This window comes from Emys orbicularis, chromosome 4, assembly GCF_028017835.1.
Source record: "Emys orbicularis isolate rEmyOrb1 chromosome 4, rEmyOrb1.hap1, whole genome shotgun sequence".
Classification (NCBI taxonomy): Eukaryota; Metazoa; Chordata; order Testudines; family Emydidae; genus Emys; species Emys orbicularis.
Genome location: NC_088686.1, coordinates 144,813,364 through 144,834,080, shown reverse-complemented (window position 1 = coordinate 144,834,080; position 20,717 = coordinate 144,813,364). Strand labels below are relative to the sequence as shown.

Sequence of the window (20,717 nt, the reverse complement as noted above, 5' to 3'; positions counted from 1 at the left end):
TCCACACAACTGACGATTTTAAATAACAAAAATCCGGCAGAGATTCCAGGCACATAAAGACATCAACACCCACAAACAGACTGGAGTGAAATTTACCTTGCCAAGCGCAGGACAAAACATATTGAATTTTAAAGAATCAAATTCACAACTGCTCATATTGTCTCCCCAAGACATTTGAAGAAAAGCCCCCAAGCATGCCAGGCAGGGAAAGCACTGTCAGGCTGAATAACTGCTAGAGTCAACCCCCTTCCAGTGTTTTACCCATTTGATTTTCTCTAATATTTCGCTCTGTTGGGTATACCGTCAAGTCTGCACAAAGCAGAAGATCCACACGCATTAGGTGCATTACCCCTATCATCATTCCAAGAGCTAATTCTCTCAGCTGTAAATTATCTACTCCTGAATTCTCATCCTTGGGATAACCATATGGCTTTGGAGACTAGCGGTCTTTGTCCCAGGAAAATCTACACCTAAGAAAGAGAGTTTGTGCCATTGAAATGATCAGAGCTTGGATGCCATAGAGCGATAGAAGATTTTCACACGCCACCCCCTACTGCAGCCAATAGTGTTGTTATTAGTTGTGTCGCAATAGCGCGTGAGGGCTCAAGTCATGACTCAGGGCCCCACTGTGCTAAACGCTCTAGAACCACACAACAAAAAGGAGGTCCCTGCCCCCATCGCTCTCATTACAGCTGCCATCAATCAGCCCAGACAATAATATTCCTTACCCACGGTATTGGCCACGTCACTCTCCTTTTAGGATCATAGAATATCAGAGGAATGGGCCAAGGTCAGAGCGCTGTGGGAATCCTTTGGAAAGTGGAAGGGGGAGAAGGACCCACCAAAAGGCTTTGATAACCAAAAGAAATGGTGCAGGAACAATGAAAGAGGCAGGAAAACCAGGAGAGCATGGAGTGTGTAAATGAACAACGAGCTCTCTGTCAAGTTTTTAGGCAAGCGCTAGGTGAGCATCATCATATTTGCACCTGTGAATAGCAGAATTATAGAAATTAAAATGACCCTCACACTGTACATTTCATTTTTATTCAAGTGGAAATTTGAACCCAAAATTCTAGACTTTTAGCAAATCCAAGTTCTTCCAATTTACCTGAGGCAGTACCAGCTACTTCTGTTCCTTTGGGAGGGACAGTCGTGGGTTTGTCCTGGGTAATTATGACTAAGGCAAAAAGAAGAGGGAAAAGCAGTTATGAACATTACACCAGTCTCCCATCACCAGCTGGCCACTCAGAGCCAGGAGCTTGCCAAACTATAATGTTTAGGAATCTGCATCTTTAGATACAAGACAGACTTAGCCCACTTACACGTTGTCACAGGGAGAGCCCATGTACTATCAGTTGGGCTACTCTGCAAACTGCTGCTGGGATCCCATTCCTATATGCTAGGGGAAGCCCAAAGCAACCCCTACCTTGAGCTGCCTATCACTTTCCTTTACAAAAGTTCTCTTTTTCTTCTTTTTTTTTTTCTTTTCTTTTTTTTTTTTAAGAGCTCTAACACTTCCATGGTTTGCAGCAGGGATATGAAAGGATCAGGGCAGTGCTTCTTGCTGTCACTATGAGTTAGATGTTGACAGTTTGTGTCATTTCCCTTCAGTTTTACTCATCAGAACTTGCTAGAGTGACTTCTACAGTCCCTGAACATGCTGTTTTCACTGAGCATTCTCTGCAAGTTCTTGCCGTGGGCAACTCAGCACTATGCCTCATTCTCTCTTGCATCAAAATACCCTTTGGCCTAGGAGAAGGTGCACCGTGTTGGGAACCAGGAGACGAGGAATTCAACTAATTTTTTTCCACTGACTGATGTTAACAATCCTGTGCCCTTCAAACCCCAAGTTATCACTGAACAAGGCATCCTCCCTGAATGAAAGTTACACGAGACAGGAAGAGAACCCAGATCTCGTAAAATAAGGCTACTCGTTCATATAAAACTCATTGTTTGAGTGTGTTGTGCATCCTCCTCTAGTGGTTGGTCCTCAGATAACAGTTTACTCCTGCTGCCACCTATTAAAATTCGTTCATTAGCTTATGTGATATGCAGTGCTGTAGGTTCAAGAGTCAAACCCTGATGACACATGGAGTCAGAGGACGGTGTATTATATTTACATATAGATTTATTTTTTTTATAAAAAGCTCAGAAGTTACGTAAAACCCACAGTAGAAAAAAGTTATTCAAGTTGTGAAGTGAGCACTCAGAAGTTAGAAAATTATTAGATTAAGGTTACCTATGCAATCTTAACTCTTCCTCCTTGGGTGTATGTGAATTGTCAGCATTCTTTAAGGATTAAAGTTTCTAACAGTAACTACGTTTCCCACAAGTTATATATTTAAATGATTAATGCCTAACTGAATTTCCTCATGTTTAAGGGTTTGCCTAGCAATCAAAATATTGTTTTATCTGGTGGGAGAAAGTAGAATAAGAGGAAGATAAAAACAGACAGTCACCTTTGCATTCAGGGGCAGACCCATTCCAGACTCCATTGATGTTATCTCTAGTTGTACAGTAAATGGAGGCCTCTCCAGTAAGTGAAAAATTATGGTCACATTTGTAAGTTATCGATGAGTTATAGTCAAGGCTTTCCAGGTGACTGCCATTGTGCATCCCATTGGTAATATTAGGAGGAGGAGAACAAGTAATCGCTGAAGGAAAAGGGAATGGCATCATGAATATTAATGCACATTTCAGTTAGAGGTGAATTGAAAATATTGAGTAAACCTTTCTCCATGATCTCCCCTAAAAGGGAAAAACCATTTAGCTATTTGAAAATATAATTAGCACTGTATTGTAACATAATGCAAGGCATTACCTCCCTCAGAGTCTGAGGGCTTTCTGCTTTCAAGCTTTTCTCCAAGCCAACTCCTTTCTTCTAGCAGATTTTGACCCTATGAAACAAACCTCAAGAGACAACCTTATCAGAACATACACCCCCCTCTAACAACAGACAGAAGGAGCTGGGGCTCCTTGACTGACATCCTTGAAGGACAATGTTGCGCTCCTACAAATGCCAGAAGCAGAAATCTTAAATTAGGACATTTCTTCTAGCTGCATCTGGTTCTAGACCAGATGGCAATAGTCAGGTTGACAGACCCAGCTCAGGTAGTGTCCAAAAGGACAAAAACCAGTTAAAGCAAATAAATTGGGAAGAGGTTTTAATATTGGGTTTCACCCGATAATAGCCTCAGATTTTGAATGTGGAGTTCAGGTTTTTTGGACAGGAAAAGAGGAGAACAGAACAAGGAGGAATTACACTAAATAAAAAAAAGTAGGATGATAGACTTTAAAGGAGGAAGAGATTACTTAATGAAGAGTGAGAAACTAACCAAACCTCACCATCTCAGTATTCTGCATATAGTAATGATTAGGTGACATTAGACCAGCTAAATTCTGTACAGGAGACGGTGCCAGAAGAACTATTTGAAGGGAAGGAGGGGACCCATGGGGTTGTGTTTGTTTGAAGTGTTAATTCTACAAAAGGCATCAGCACCATGATGGATCCTCAGACATTTTCAGCCTGTCTCTCCACTCCCAACAATATCTACAAGATTCTCTTATAATTCAAATTAAATAAGATTAAAGACAGATGAAAGCTCCCTAATGGGGTATTTCTGCATGATCCTCCAGTCATGAGCTCTTCTTAAAACCATGGTGATTGTCTTACCTTGGCAAGTTGGAAGTTCACTCCATTCAACTTGATCTCCGTTAAGCAAACACTGGATGAAAGGTCGCCCGCTTACTCGGTATCTAAAGAAAAGAAAGAAAAAAAAAGTTTCTTATTTCTCTAAGTGCTCCTGTAAGAGTCCATACACTTGGGAAACGGGTTCTTTCTGCCAGGAAAAGAAGGCATTAACTACTGAGTAGGGTGATTCCTGCTCTAGAAGAACCAGCATGATCTCTGTAACCAGGCAATGCTGAGAAGCAATCCCGAGTTATTAAAGCCAATTTAGAACAAGCAAATCGGTGCATCTACAATTGCAAAGACCAAGTTTACAGGAGAAATTTTTCACCTTAAAGTCTATACTAACCAGATGCTTGGAATTTCTGGGCGATCTCTTTGTTAAACCTTTAACAAGTGAAACAAATAGGTCTCTCTCCTCTCGGTATCATTTTAGTGCTTCTTATTTCTTGCATCTCCAGTAGGTGGAAGAAGTCCTTAAACCAGTTCCTGAATTTGAAGCATGTCAAGTGAACTAGCAGTTTTTAGACTGTTTCATCTTCTCAAAAAGTTTTCACATGGGTCAAAGGGGTTTGGACTTGTGAGCAGGAGAATGTCTCTCCTCTTAGTTCCAATCTGTAGTACAGTGTTCAAGAGGTGTGCCATTAGCATGCTATACCTTCACCATATAAATGGAGGTGGGACTCCTTGGCTCAGACTGCTAAATTCCACCACTCCTCCTCCTATTTTACATCTGGTATTCTACCACAGTCAACAGCGCTCCATTGCCAACACCATTTATCTAGACGTCTAGCTGATTCCTAGCCAGGAAGTATTGAATACTGGCAATTAAGTCATTTGGTTTTCACTACGTTTTACTTTTTAACACTGTAGGCTAAAGGTCGTGGCCTTCTACGCTAAAGTTTTAGAAAGGAGATTTAGAGGGCCAGGTGAGGGTTTACCTATTAAAGATGTACATCCGAAGAAGTGGGATGTAGCCCACGAAAGCTTATGCTCAAATAAATTTGTTAGTCTCTAAGGTGCCACAAGTACTCCTGTTCTTTTTGCGGATACAGACTAACACGGCTGCTACTCTGAAACCTATTAAAGATGGTTTCTTCTGGTTCTTTCACCAGTCTGGTGTGAAGGAGGGACCAAAAAGGATGGACACGAACATCATTTATGGCCGAGTGGCCACTGCTTTTCTTCTAACTTAAAACGTAACAACCAAAGACAACCTTTCCTGACAGCAATGATTGGGCGAGGAGACAGCTGGCCAAGGGCTGTCCCCCTGCTGCCACTCTTACACAACCTGAGCATTTTAAAAGGTCCAAAGCCTAATCAGCCCATTTAAACCCAAAGCCTTCACTGGCAGACACAATTCCACAGTGCGCAGTCCCTGTATGCTACTGCATGGGGAAATGATGAACATAACAATAGCTTGGATGTTCTTGTGGGTGAAATTCAGATGAAGTATTGCCTAAAGGCTAAAGAACTGGACTGGGACTCAGGAGATTTGGATTCCATTCTTGGTTCTGCCTCTGGCCTGTGCATGACCTTGGGCAAGTTATTTCCCCTCTGTGCTTCAATAGCTCCAGCTGTAAAACAGGTATAATGATAATGACCTTCTTTGATAGCTGATAAAAGCACTATTACACAGCTAATTGTCATGATTATATCAGCAGGAAAGAAGGTCGATGGCTAACCTACGGGGAAGGGCATTCTGTATCTCTCAATCTGTGGGGTTTGAAGAGAACTCTGATCCCATCACAGAGAATCTAACAAAACCATATTAATTTTTACCATGATACTCATGCTTGTAACATGTATTTCGTGCCAGTAAAAGACAATCTGTTCAACTGTTTCAAGTCCAGAAAGTTCTTCCACAATCTAATGATGCTACAACTCACCATATACCACAGTAGCTTCTTAAAATAACTACTTCAACAAACTGAAGTAAAACTCATGATACTCTATGTCACGATGCCAGGTTTCCCACACCCTGGGCTTGGATAACTGCTGCTACCACCAAACTTTGCACATGGAAGTTTTATACTGTGTTACCTCTCACTTTGCTCCCATATTCCAAGGGTCCGGTTCCCAGGAGCTGATAAATATAGTAGATGCTCTTTGAAGGCCACGGCAGGAATAACCAATCACCATAGTTCCAGTCCAGACTTGTTTAGCAAACTCTTGCTTTATTAATTACAAGTAAACCCATGAACTCATTTACTGTTCAACTAGAGGTGCCCTCTCAAGCACAGGGAATGGTTTTTTTTTTAATAGATGACAACCCAGACTTTCTTCTCTCAAGCTACTGGGTCCCTTGTCCTTCAAAGTCTCAACTACTCGTTCTCAATAGCCTGGACTCCTATAGTCCCCCAAGAATTAGTCTCTGGCATCTTGAGAATCCTCTCCTACCACCTCCTGCAAAGTGCCAGAAAAACCCACTTCTAGCCAGCACATCTCAATTCTCCCTTCCAAAGGTCCTCACCCAATTGCTGGAAATTGAACCAATATTCCATGATGGCTCCTAGCAACCAAATGGGCCTTGACAGAGTTATCAGCTGTTAAATCACTGTCATGTTCAACCCCATCTTACTTCCCACAACCCCATACATAAAACAACATTAACTGAGCAAGTTACCCAATGTTTTCCACACCATAGCTCTTCCTTCTTCCTCTCAACTTAATCTTTCAAGAGGGGGCAGGAGGGAGGGATCATGAACCATACTTGGCTAACTTAGTTTGAAGGTTCTACTTTTTAAACAGGTACCCCAGGCCAGGCCTGCACAACTGTAGCACTGGTTCAGAATAAGTTTTGAAAGTTAGACCATACTTTCTAGTCTTAATTTTCCAGTTGTCACCAGAAGTTCTACACCAAGATAAGGTCTGTGAATTAATCAGCATCAGTTGTCCAACACTCACCCATCATCACAAAGTATGTTTACTTTTGCACCAAACCGGTTATTTGTTGCATCAACAGGTCTGCCATGTTCTGGGTTTTTTGGAACACCACAAGATTTTCCTAGTAAAGAACATGATTGATATTAGCATGTTATGATGTTGGAAAAACCCCTAACATATTTAGAAGAGAATAGGGCAATGTCAGACCAATGATCTGGCTACTTCAGTATCGTGTCTTTTTTTATCCTATTTCATTTAACTGTGGATATTCTATTCACATTAAATGTCTAATCATATCACCTTATCAACTTCAGTGGCAGAGATTCCCACTGCCTCTGACAACAAATTACTTGTGATGCTCTCCTCCAGCAGAAGAAACTTATTACCATAAAGATCACACTATCAGAAATTCAGCATCTCCACATACAGATCAACACAGACATGACATGTTCAGGCAGCCACAAAGAAAGATGCAAGGAACACTTCCGATTATACTGGTAAACATCTCAGCCCTGATGCACAAAAATTTTTTTGCACAGAAAATCATATGGCCTATTATGCACATAAAGTATTTTCTTTATCAGGCAGGCCAGAGTATTTGTGTTGAAGGCTACACAAGAAATTCCCACAGTATTATATTCCGTTTGACAAACAATAAGCTATAATCCAATACTCAAACACAAGGAGACAGAGCTAAGGTTGATTATTCAGTTGGCTAGATCCTCTAACCCTGTATGAATAATGTAGGTTTTTGTACTGACTTTAACAGATGCAGTCTTGACATAGGCAGGTTTGAAAAAATTTACAGTGCTCTTCACAATGAAACGCAGTTTTTTTCTTTATGTTACTATGTATTTTGGTATCTGATCAGCATTGCCCTACATATTGTTATTGAATACTGGATTTAGTTTTAATACTATGATTCCGTTTGGTTGCATTGTATCCTGCATTAATTGTTTCTGAGGGTAGAATTTTTCAATATGTGAAATCTAACAAAAACAGATAGTATGACTTAGTCTACTTCACACGTAGGTTTCCAGGATACAATGCTTACCATTTTAAAATGGACATTTACCACATCATGGTATTAACTTTACTGCATTATCTGTGATATTCTACTCCCATTACAGAACAGGGAATGGAAAAGGCCACAAACACAATGAGAAGTTTAACTACGGGAAGTACTAACTGTCTAGTGCTCAGTGGTACCCATTTAACTTTTCTACTTCCATTTAAATTTACAATCAATTGACAAAAACAAAAACATATTTCAAACTACAAGTCACAGAAGCCAGGGCTGAAATGCGAACCAGCTGCTTAACAGAAGACAGTCCTAACTGCCCAAAGATGGCTAGTAGATCAATGGAGACAGAAAAGTAATAAAAGATACTCACCTAGACAAAACTCAGGGGCTTCCACCCATGTTAAATTTTCAAGACAAGTAGTAACAGGACTCAGTTCAGTTCTCTCATAAGCTGGGCGACAGACATAACTCACATTGGTCCCAGCAGGATAGTAATTCTTCCTCAAATCCTCATCACTTAACACAGCAGACTTTAACCTTGGTGGGGCAGGACAGCTGCCTAGCAATAAAACAAACAAAACAAAAAACAAGGACTGAAATATTTAGCTCTAAAAGCAGGTAAAAATAAAATCTGTACTTTTAGCTTTCTGTTTATATGTAAAGCACACACAACACTCAGTGCGCATGACACTGTAACATAAATGAAGGGTACCAAACAGGTAACAGATACCCAGCCAAAAAGTTTATGAGCTGGTGGTGTCAGCTGTACAGTTACAGAATGGCGTATGATCATTGTACCTGAAACACATCATACAATGTGTCTGTGTGGAGAGGGGAATTTAATTTATTTAAGGAAGAGAGGCAAGCACCTTGGGCAAAGTTATTGGGGGCTGTTCCAAGCACAGTGGATGGCACAAAATAAGGAAGAAGAAGAAAAAGGAAGCAGTCAAGAGAAAGAAGGTATGGGTGGAATGCAGCATGAAGAAAGACAAGGAGAGATTTCCCTTCTCCCCTTGATCTCCAAACTAACTGATTATTCTGTTTACAACCGCTGCACCGTCTTCTTTTCCCAGCTCTAACCCTTAGACCTCCGCCAGTCTGAATCCATGCTCTCCAGTCTACTGAAGCATTTCTCACTGAAGTGTCCTGCATCTTCCTTCTGCCTCAGTTCTAGAACTTCTATTCCATTCTCATCCTCCTGTTGACAACATTGGCCATCCCTATTATTGGCTGTCGTCATGATCATCTATTTTTTTTTCATTCCATCCTCTCACGATTTTCCTATTATTTCTTCAGTCTCATACCCTGAGGTCCAATTTGGTGGATCCTCCCAATACCACTTCCGCAAAACTTTGATTGGGTGTACAACGAAAAGAGGTGGGCTGAGGAGAGAATCCTCTCTCTCTCTCTCTCTGTGATCATTTATACCGACGACTCTCAAATCTCCCTTTTGGATGCCTTGTCAGCAGCTTAAACGATTCATGAGGGGGGGAAAAAAAAAAAGAGCCCTTGTTCCCTCCCAAACCTTTCTCCTCTCTACACTTGTAGTCACCACTGATTAAAAAAATCACCATCCTGTCAGCTGCAATGTGGTCATCACTTTTGACTCAGATCTTTCTACGAACTCTCACATCCTGGTTGTATCCAAATCTTGTCCCCTCCCATTTGTAACTTCTCCAAGATCCCAGCTTTTCTTTGTCCAGACCACCCACAGCTCTCAGCCAGGCCCTAGCCTGGATCCTCCTCTTTGGACTTGGCACTGAATTTATTAAAGCAGTTTTGAATAGACCTATTCAATGGGACACGACTTGACATTTTATAAGCAAAAGGTAGCCTAAGCAAAGAAAAGAAAATACTTACGATCACAAAACTCTTCGATGTTTGACCACTGTGAGTTTGAAAGGCAAACGACAGTGTCTGACTTTCCTGGGATTTTAACAAAACCCTCAAGGCACTTGTATGTCATTTGTGTGTTGATGGGGAAGCCCTCTGTGCGATTAGTATCAGAGGGGAGGGCATGACTCAGCCTTGGCAGGGCCCCACACTGACCTGTAAGAAAAACAAATTCATTTTAACAGGAGATATTTATTTTAAATAATTTCACACCACTGCCTCCAGCTGTGCCTTAAACCCTCCAGGGACCTGCCACAGGACTGATGAGCCCCAGCTGGGGGTGGGGGGAGGGTGTTACCCAGTACCCTGTGAGAACAGACTGGCTGGCTTCCCACAGCCAGGGGTTTAAACTAGGAAGGGGCGCAGGGCCCCTCAAGAAAAATCTGGGGCCCAGCCCATCGTGTCTGCTGGGCCCCACTCCATTCACGTCAGTTACTGAGGTTTTGGCCCTGATCCAGACAAGTGTCCCCCTTCCCCCCTTGACAGCCCGGGGATCCCCACAAGGCCCCAGCAACAGCTGGAGACAACCTAAGGGCCAAAGCCAGCCCCTGGGGAGCAGCTCCCTGCGTGGTCCGGCAGAGTCCCGGTGAGGGCATCCCCTGGGGGGCTCAGGCTGGGATCGTCCACAGCCCCCAGACTGCAGGGAGCCTGGCCCGGCACGCTGGGGTCTCTCGGCCCCTCAGGGGTCCCAGCACAGCCGCCCCTGCCCCAGACACTCACCGCAAGCCCCGGGCAGCAGCAGCGCTACAAATCCTAGGAGCCAGAGTGGGTGGCAGCGGGCCGGCCTCACAGCAGTGGCGACAAACACCATGAGAGGCCCGATTCTCCAAGCCGAGACCAAGCAGCTGCCAAGCGAACAACAGGGCAGGGCCACTTCAGGGAGCACGAGAGCCGCACTGGTGCCCCCTCTCTCTGCTCCTCTGGCGAGGTGCCCGCGTGCAGCGCTGTAATTACACAGCGGGCTACACTGGCTCTCAGAGGAACCCAGCAACCAGACGGTGCAAGGGGAGCTGAAAATCTCCCCCTTCCCTGCCAGCACCTTCGGTGTGACGCCGTTTGGCAGCTGCAGCCTTGCCCAGCTCTCCTGAAGTTGCAGAACTTCTGGGCGGCTCAGGATCAAAGTGTGTGTTTGTGTTCATGAGTTACGCATTCCTGCCTCACACAAGGATCCTCCCTCTCCCAGCGCTGGGTCACTGCATCCTCACCTAGGTGAGGTGGCAAAGGAGCATTTACTTTACCCTGAAGGAATGCACAGTACCCTCGCCCTGCTCTCTCCTCTCATTCCTGTCCCGATGGCGTGAAGGGGGGGGGATGCTCTAGTGCGGGAGACAGGCAGGGCCATAAAACAACACAGCCAAGTGCACATAGGAGAATTTCATGTGGAAAACATGCAGTCACTCTAAGCACTACATTGCTGATTTTAGTTTCATCCATGCTTTGTGCCTGTTGTTTGTTCTGTTACAGCGTTTGACAGTCCCTGAGCAGTGAGGGTGTTCAGCACAGCACAGGATCAGACTCTCAGGAGTTGTTTACAGTAGAAAAGTTGTACTCTCTTTAACTACAGCAGTAGAGCGAACGTTATACAGTCTCCCCTACTGTGGGCTCAGCTATATCAGAAAGATGCTTATAGCATTCTAGTGACTCTTGTAGGGACAGGGCAATAAGTTAAACCAGCAAAAGTCACCTTTTGTCCACTATAACTACATCCATAGTAGGGCTTTTTACCAGTATAACTTTTTCTTTTAAAGTGAAAATCACTCCCCTAACAGAAATAGTTAGACTTGTAGTGCTTTTAAGTGTACACCAAGTCTTAGTGAAACATTCACCATTGTTTGAGCAATTTCCTTCATGGCTGTCCACTCACTAAGTGGCCCTTTAACTCCAGTTGTAAAATGTGATGGAAAGTGGACTGTAACGACACATTTACTGTAAATGCAGCAACGCAATTACTCTGTGGTCAGACTTTCACCAGACAGTGAGTATAGTGTAACCACAACAGACATACCACTATGGTGAAATAACTGATTTGCATATTTTACAGTGTAAGGAAATAATTATCTGTTAAATGGAAAACAAACAAACCCTATGAGGGAGCACCGATAAACTGTGACGTACTGAACATAGGAAAATTAGCTGCAGTGAACATTCAAATTACTTGGACAGAAACCAAATCACAGCAGCACAACCTAAGCTATGAAGTAAGTGGCTGGGTAATGTGAAAGTACCATATATTTGTATGAATGCATTTCACAGCATAGCACAAGGTGCAAAACACACAAACAATGGTCTCAGCCTGGGACCAAGCTCCTCAGTTCAAGTCTTTGTCTTCCCAACGTTCTTGATACTGTCAGTGTAGGTGAAGGAGAGAGGTAATCGCATGATGTCACTGTCCCCCACTTTATACCCTCAGTCCATGACCCTGGAAAAGACTAGCCCAGACATGTCCTGGTGGGCTTTGCTGAGTCCCAGAGTTGGGCAAAGCGCATTGTGTGGTGATTGCGCAACTCTCCTACAGAATTGTAAATCACAACTCCACTGCTGAACAATGGTCACCCAACCCCCACCTGGATGTGGATCACCTCCCTTACTGTCACTGGAGAAACAGCAGTGGGTGACTCCCAAACTCACAATATATTTCAAAAACAACCGTAACAGAATCTCAAACTTCATACAGACCAATGATATACATACCTTGACAGAACAATGGGCTTCAGCAGATCACGACCTTCCATATGATCTCTCACCTGGCATACCTTGTATGAAATATCACCACCATATATAAAAGATGAATATGGGGGTTATAGGGTGCTACTTTAAGGTAGCGTGTGTCATAGTGGGGTCTCAGAGAAGCTCTATTGCCCATAAACTAAAACAAATGGATGGTAGGAGTTTACGAAAAACTAATTCTCATTTTCTGAGCCAGAGCAATGAGTCGTCATGCAGCGACACACAAGCCAGGTGTTGTAGCACATACATCTGCCTACTTGGGGTTTGTTGGGTGGTTCTCCACCTACCAGAGGAACTGGGATTTTAATCATGATGCAGCTCGTGGGTCTGAGAGATTTTTCAGGATCTGGTCAGAACTTCTGAAAGATGGTTAGTTAGGAATTCACATTTCAGGTCTGTCAATCTTGCTGATGTGTCATTTAGCGCTGGACTTCAGGCACAACCCTGCAAGGTGTAAGGCACCTTATGGGAGCTGCTGAGTGTCCTCAACTCCCATGGACTTCAACGGGAGTGGAGAGCACAGCACTGAGCACCCTCAGGGAGTATGTGTACACTGTGTCAGAAAACCTGTTCCACCGAGTCTCAGAGCACAGGTCAGCCTGACTCCCTCCCCAGTTCTGGGCTCTCTGAGCCCAGGCTTCAGCCCAAACCCAAATGTTTACAAAGCAATTTCATAGCCTCACAGCCCATATCCGAAACAACTGACCTGGGCCAGCCACAGCTGTACTGTGGGTCTTTTATACCCCTCCCCCAATGCAGCCACCTTTGGGGAGCAAAGTAACTCCTGTTTAACAGCACACAGCAACTTTACATAAGTTTAGGGCAGGAACTGAGGACACCAGGGTGAATGCTTTGACTCTTGCAGGAATGGCCTTAGGATCTGCAATGGCTACTAGCAGTCAAAATCTTGGTTTTACCTCTCATCTAAAACAGCACCACTTGACATCATGCTCAGCTTCATTGCTAGATGCAGAGGGAAGAGCGCCGCCTACTGAAGCACTAGCATAATTTCTTGCAGCAAATGATTTTTCCAGGTCCCCCATACAAGTAATAACCCAGATCCAACACTGTGTAGTTCATGAAGTCTGAGGCGTTCACAGCTTGCATGGTCACAGATACTAAAGAGAATTAATCAAATACTGGTGAGTAATACTAGCAATATTGGTTGCTAACTTTTGCAATGCTTCCATCAAATTACTGGTGCATACATTTTCCCAATAATTAACAAGTTTTAAGATGAAATCTGAGAGCTATTCAGAAAGGTACAGATGACACAAGTAACATTAGATGCTAAGGCATCTATGGGTAAAATGTATTTTTATACAAATGCATAAGAGCCAAATTTGACATACTGCATTTACCCAACTGGCTAAGATGCCTCAGTGATGAACAAGCTGAGAACATGTTTTATACATGCAAATGAAATTTGCTTCATTAAAATTAAATGTATTCCCAATTCTAAGTTGATTCGGGGATGTATAAGCCAAAACATGAACAGCAATTATAATGGTTTCCTTTCAATGGGCTAATCATTATGGCAACAGAGCTATGTTGCAAAAACAAGTAGAGAACCATAGAGTAGAAACTCCCCAGAGAAGTGGCTAGTGACACCATATAGCCCTTCTGGAGTCTTTGAAGCCAGCCCGAAAGGCTTGTAAGGAAATAGCCCTCAAATCCCCCGTTGATCTCCATCCCCAGGGAGAAGCGGTTATTACACAAGGACTATATCCATTCCATACAAATCACACTGGAACACTTGCACATGTTGATCTGTTGGCTAGAGCCACAAACTAAAGACCAAACCATGTTGGTGCTAATTAACATTTGTGTTAAGGACTCTCAAGGAACGCAGAGGGCCGGTGGATTACAGCCTCTCCCTTGTGCTTTTGGAGACCCGGATTCAGGATCTAGAGCAGGGGTCGGCAACCTTTCAGAAGTGGTATGCCGAGTCTTCATTTATTCACTCTGATTTAAGGTTTCACGTGCCAGTAATACATTTTAACATTTTTAGAAGGTCTCTTTTTATAAGTCTGTAATATATAACTAAATTATTGTTGTATGTAAAGTAAATAAGGTTTTTAAAATGTTTAAGAAGCTTCATTTAAAATTAAATTAAAATGCAGAGGCCCCCGGACCGGTGGCCAGGACCCAGGCAGTGTGAGTGCCACTGAAAATCAGCTCACGTGCCATAGATTGCCTACCCCTGCTCTAGAGCAAAGTGACTATTAGTGGGTTTCATCCTAGTCCCAATTCATGCAATTCATGCAATTCACCAAGCCCCCGCAAAATTCAGCTGGACTAGCTGTTTCCACACACCAGAGTCCCTGGACTGAAGTAGGCGAGAGCATCACGGGCAAGAATCACTTTTTATTTTGCCTAAACTGGGGAGTGAAAGGAGGGATTAATTGTTAAGTAGAAAGGTGTAATCTAGTTAGAATTAAGGGGCACCTGCCAGGAGAAGCTGGGTGAGGGGAGTGTGCACTGGGCATATGTGTAGCTGCTCCGGCTCTGTGCTATTTTTCCCTCACTTTGACAAGCACTCAACTGACTCAAGGGGAAAAAAAATCAAAGCTAGATGTTTATTACAACAGGAGCGAAATTCTACAACGTTTCTCCTGCTGCAAGTGGAAACAGTATTTTGCCATTTTGCGTGTCAGCTCATGTGCATTTTCCAACACATATATACTTAAAGGCAGCCTTAATACCAGCCTGAATCTCACTGTACTAAAAGTGCCACTTCAAGGCTGAATTAGTCAATTACAAAGAAAACTGTCAGGGGGCTGGTCTTTAATGTTTCCAGGAACACACAAAAGCAGCTGAAGGACTGAAGTGCCAAAACCAAACAGCACTGCAGATTTTTCTTCCTGGGCTGACACTTCCTGAGAAAGGGTTTAGTACTGGAGCACAAAAGAACTGACAGAAAAGGTATTTGGCAGAGATGTGTACTTTACACAACATTTGTGTCTGTACTTGGATACGGGAAATGGAATGACTTAATTTAGAAGTAGAGAGGCAAGATAGCTGCCCAAACAAGCATAAATCATGTTGCTTTTGGCACAAGGTGAAAATGGGAGGGGAGGGGGTGCGACTGTCCCTGTGTAATGTGAAGAAGCTGAAGTCCGAGCTTGGGAGGAGATAGAATCAAAGTACAGTGCAAAGAGTGGGTCTCAAATTCACTGTTGGGGTAAAACTGGCTCTACTAGATGAAGGCAGGTTTATGCCCATTTACACCAGCTAAGTATTTGGCCCTGTGTTCACAATATAAGCGGGAAGGCCATTATAAGCAGACCCTGCTCTCAGCAGGAAATGCCTACTTTGAATAATTCACCCACTCTCAGCTCTAAGTGACCCATCAGAACAACCAACAGAACTTGCTTCTCATTAGCGCCTCTCAGAAAGACTCCCTGACCCTGCCTTGCTTGGCTGTGTTCTCCAGCACCTCTGTTCATCTACTCCAGTCCCACAGCCTTAGGGCTTGGCCTTGCTAGAGTTGCACTGTGAGCTGTCTCTTTCCGGCTCTTCCATTGTGCATTCAAAACACAGCAGCACTGATCTGCACATTATCTCCCCCAAGGTACTTGGTCAGTTTTAATTCTGGCCTCTGCTGCCCTCTGGCCCAGTCTCCTTCCTCTTACTGCAGCACCAAAGCAGATATGTACAGTAAGAGGCATCCTATCCCCTAACCAGGCTCCTTTCTCTACCTTCCACCCCATGGCAAGGGCCCTGGGGAAAGCTGTGCACACAACCTGACTCCAGTTGTATTACTCAGTGCTGAGCTTTCTGTTGTGGCAAGTATGGAGTCCTGAATATAAAACCTGGCCTCTGGACCCTATTTAAAAGTGGAATGAAGCGCTGTCCACAGAATGAGTTGGACATTCCTGCGGCACAGCCTAGCTTCACTAACGCATTACAGCATCATAGAAATTAGGGCTGGAATTTACCTCAGGAGCTCATGTTCTCACAAGGAAAGCAAGCTTGACAACAGAAGTCAGGGTCATACCAAGCATAGTTGTGGACTTAGTGAGCGATTATTGACCTCCACTTAGGACTGTAGTGGAGCACTTATTTGTTCCCACTGTTAAGCTATAAAATGTCAACGTTTGTCTTTTTACACCTATTGAAAGTAAGCCCATAACTGATTCAACTGAGCACCCCTCAAAACAATCTAGAGGAATGGTCAACAGGGCCCCCATTCAATTTTGCAATGTGTCTTTCTGGATTTAGAGAAATTAGAACTTCCCTTGTCCCATTCTTTTCCTTATTTTAAGCACAGGCAGAATAGTGTGTCTGGAGTTGGAGTGAGATTGCGTGAGTGACATAAGAAAACAAAAGTCAATGGGGCCTTGTATTTTGTCATGAAGGCAGTCAGGCTCATTGTTCTAGTCCGTGGTGGCCTGGGCCAGTGACTGACTGGGATGTGTTTCCTACTTGCATTAGTCTTGCCCTACCCCGTGAAGGTCTCATTTTGCACAAGGATAGCCACTGCCTGGAGAGGTCGTGCAGGCATAACTACAGAATCATCTTCCTCGGCAACCTCTGGTTAGAACAGAAGAGTATTCAAACAGTGTTCTTATACTTCAATTCCCTGTACAATCATCTTTGCTTAGGCTACCCAGCCTCTTAAGAGTCCACCCAAAGTTAACTGTAAAACAGAAAACTTGAGGAAATTAAAAGGAACCGTAACTTTAAAAAACACTCCCATTGTTATCCAGGGTTTTCCAAACCCAAAACTGTGGTAACTTAACCTGTTTTCTCCAGGTGTAGTCAGGAATCAATGGGGGGACAGCACCTCCCTCTGATAAATGACTGGTACAAACAAGAGTGTTTTCCCCCAAAGCTCCTTCTTTATTGAATCTCAAGCACACACATACATGCAAGAGCAATAGGTTTAGAGCATCCCAAACATAGTTACCCAAAGTCAGAAATGGTTTCAAGTGATCAACAGCTGTGCTTCTGGGGGGGCTCCTTGCATCCAGCTCCTGGGGAGAAGATGTCAGTCTCTCCCCAAATAAAAGCTCCTCTGAACTGCTCCAAAGGGTATTCTTTTAAAGTTTTATTGCTAACTCCTAGTGACTCCTACTAGTCACCGTAGTAATTCCCCTAGCTTCAGCAAATTGCTCCTTATCAGCAAAGCATTTCTAGTCATAATTCAACTTACGTCAAGGGCACTCAAAGCCAAGGTCGCCTATCCCCACCCTCCCTTCCAGTCTCATGCTCCATTAACTGTTCCATCCTCCCATTCGGATTAGCAAAATTGCAACCATGCAGCTATTTGGCCTAGCCTCTCAGAGTCCTAACAATATGGTATTTGCTTCTCAGCTAACAGTGGCTGGATACAAAATGGTTGCAGTAATGTTGAGTTTCATTCTCCCATAACACCACTTCTGATTTTAATCCTACTACTGTTACTTGTAGCCTAAATTATTGAGGATGAAATTAGAGAAGACAGCTCAATCCTTGCTTAATTTACTGTCACCTTTGTAGGTTCTCCCCTATCACAAGAACCAGAGAAACACATTTAGATATACGACAAAGAAATTCCACAGATAATCAGATTGTAAAACTACAGACCTTGGAAGGGGGACTCCAGAACCCATGTAACAACTGAAACTATTCTACTTCTCTGCACATTCCTCCCCTATTGGCTAGATTTACACACACACACACACACACACACACACACACACACACACACACAGGATCCTTCATTTGTTTTGCTCTTACTAAATCTTTCCATGGCATTATAGGCAAATAACTACTTCAGCACCACAAAAATTCAAGTATCTTACAGTGGCTTTCTACAATTAAGGCAATGTTGGTTTGAGATGGAGAAAGTTAAATATTAAAAAACTGAAAGCTTAAAAATGTTTTTATTTGCTTACCAAGATAATGGCTAGTCTCAATATAGAGAGAAGAAATTAAAGTCAACTGAAATAGAAAACTCATGAATATCAGTTAACAGATCCCAGGAACAAGCCATACATATGGAAGCAGCACGTAATACCTTAGTTTATACCAAATATTATATTTGGAAATTAGCAGTAAGAGTACAGCATGGATGAGGCAACTGAGCTGCTCCGAGATTATCTAACATTGAAGGCCGGCAGGTTTTTTCAGGGCTCTTTCATGTTTCAGACATGAAGAGAAAGGAGTTCGGATGCAACAAGTCCTTTGTAAAAATGTCATGGGACCATCAGAATATCTGTTTGCATAGTTCTTCTGCAATCTTCAGGGATCTTAAGGGCTCTCTCATACGTGTCTAGGCTCCCCTCTACCAAGCTGTACTGTCCAGTTTACCAGAAGAAGACTAAGCCCATTTCAACTTCAAGGTGGAGGTGCAGCATGCACTGCAAATAAGCATTAAATAGGTAACATTGGAGTATTGTCATTCACAAATCAAAAGTTTGTATGTATAGAATCATAGAATATCAGAGTTGGAAGGGACCTCAGGAGGTCATCTAGTCCAACCCCCTGCCCAAAGCAGGACCAATCCCCAGACAGATTTTTGCCCCAGATCCCTAAATGGCCCCCTCAAGGATTGAACTCACAACCCTAGGTTTAGCAGGCCAATGCTCAAACCACTGAGCTATCCCTCCCCCCATATGTATGTGAATAATGGGTCAGATACATCTTTTCAGGGCATGGACTGTCATTTACCCAGTGTTTATACAGCACCTAGCATAAAAGGACCCAACTTGGTTGTTGCCTTCAGGAGCTACTGCAATTTAAAATGTTAAACAATGATTATCCTTGTGGATTAACCCACAGGACATTAGGTGCTTTTTGACTCAAGGAATAGTGAAAAGAGGGAAAGGAAAGAAAGGTCCAGGAAAAAGAGGTATGCCAGAAGAAATCCATTTAAAACATAATGATTTAGGCATGTGTCCAAATTTAGTTGAAATTAGTCCACTAGATAATCCATAAAAGCTAAGCATATATCTTAACTCAGCAGTTTCCTAACTATGGGTCATGACCCCACTTGAGGTCATGCCATCAGCAGTTGAGTCACAATCCCATGTGCGGAGGATACAATTTTGCTCTACAAAATAGCATCCCCTATGCTGTCTGGGATCGCTGGAGCAATTAAGTCTGAAAATGGGGTCATGCAGGCAACACAGTTTGGGGACCACCAAATTAACTCAGTGCTTTTTCCTTTGACTTTGATTTCCATCAGTTACAAAATTTACTTTACGCAACTTTCACAGGGTAGAAAACATGCCTTTTAGTATTATCAAGGGGAAGGATGACCATGTGACAAATCAGGGTTTTATAATTCAGGGCCACATCCATGTCTTCATACTAACAAATCTGCATAACAGGGTGACAACTACACATATAAAATAATCTGGATGACACTCAAAGAATGAGTTAGATGTGCATGGTTTGCCCACTATACTACACAAGTGGTAGTGGGTTTAGACCCTTAAAGTCTACAAACCCATGAGCTCTATTTGACTAGGATCTAACATATGATGTTGCTTCTCTAAGCAGGGCTAAAAAAAATAAGCCCTCCCTGAAAATCTACTCAAGCCACTCCTAACTTGTTTTGTTTACTCTGGGAATTTGCTTTCAGATGTGTAGAGAGAGAAAACAAATTGCTCTTGGGGAATGAATAAAGATCACCCAGAACATTGGTGGAAAATACTGGTGTGAACAAAAATCAGCAAGAGGTCTCAACATCCTCCTGTGCATGGAGCAAGATTAAAGAACGTTTTACTCCCCCCGCCCCCCCCCAGGAAGTTGGGGGGTTGGTATTTCCAGATTGGCATAACCGTTGAGTTAGGCTTTGCAAAGGAGAAACATATCAAGTGTATGGTGAAAGCATGGTCCTGAGGCTGGCCTACATTAGGGATTTACATCAGCATAGCTATGTCTCAGGGCCATGGATTTCTCACACCTGAGACACGCAGCTGGGCTGACCTAACCCCTGGTGTGGTTAGTAGTAGGCTGACAGAAGAATTCTCCTGCTGACCTAGCTACTGCCTCTTGGGGAGGTGGATTACCTACGTGGATGGGAGAACCTCTCTCGTCGATATAAGTAGTGTCTACGCTAAGTGGCGCACCTGCAGCCCTTCAGCCATGCCACTGTAGCAGTTTATATAGTGTAGTCATGTCCTGGTCTGAGATGTGTCTTAGAACTTTAAAGTATGGAAGAAAAAAAAAAAATGCAGGCACTAGGAGAGGCAGAATTGCTCCGAAGAAGTTATTTATGGTGGATCAGCTGTTCTATAAAGCTTAAGCTTCCAACAAGGTCAGTTTTAAAAAGATATTTATTGAGATGTTTAAGATAAAAGAACCAATTTCCTCACATTTAGGTCCTTGCCTAGTAATTAATACTTTTCCTGGTGCATGACAGTAGAACGAGAGGCAAATACTAAATGCTAGTCGCCTTTGCATTCAGGGCAGGCCAACTCCAGAGTACATTTGTTTTTTTATTGTACAATAAATGGATGCCTCTTCAATGAAAGACAAAGCGCGGTCACATCTATGTTGCTGCAG

The 20,717-nt window shown here is 43.2% G+C and overlaps 1 protein-coding gene across 1 annotated transcript in view; it reads right to left on the bottom strand.

Moving 5' to 3' along the window:
• The window catches only part of LOC135877071 (complement decay-accelerating factor-like), a 102,666-nt gene extending 92,364 nt beyond the window's left edge, over positions 1-10,302 (bottom strand). Inside the window, exons 1-7 of the mRNA XM_065402425.1 lie at positions 10,212-10,302; positions 9,459-9,647; positions 7,969-8,157; positions 6,596-6,695; positions 3,674-3,756; positions 2,460-2,654; positions 1,109-1,177 (exon numbers count right to left, since the gene is read on the bottom strand). Coding sequence (XP_065258497.1) covers positions 1,109-1,177; positions 2,460-2,654; positions 3,674-3,756; positions 6,596-6,695; positions 7,969-8,157; positions 9,459-9,647; positions 10,212-10,302 — 916 coding nt within the window. The remainder of the gene's footprint in view (positions 1-1,108; positions 1,178-2,459; positions 2,655-3,673; positions 3,757-6,595; positions 6,696-7,968; positions 8,158-9,458; positions 9,648-10,211) is intronic.
• Positions 10,303-20,717: the final 10,415 nt, after the last annotated feature.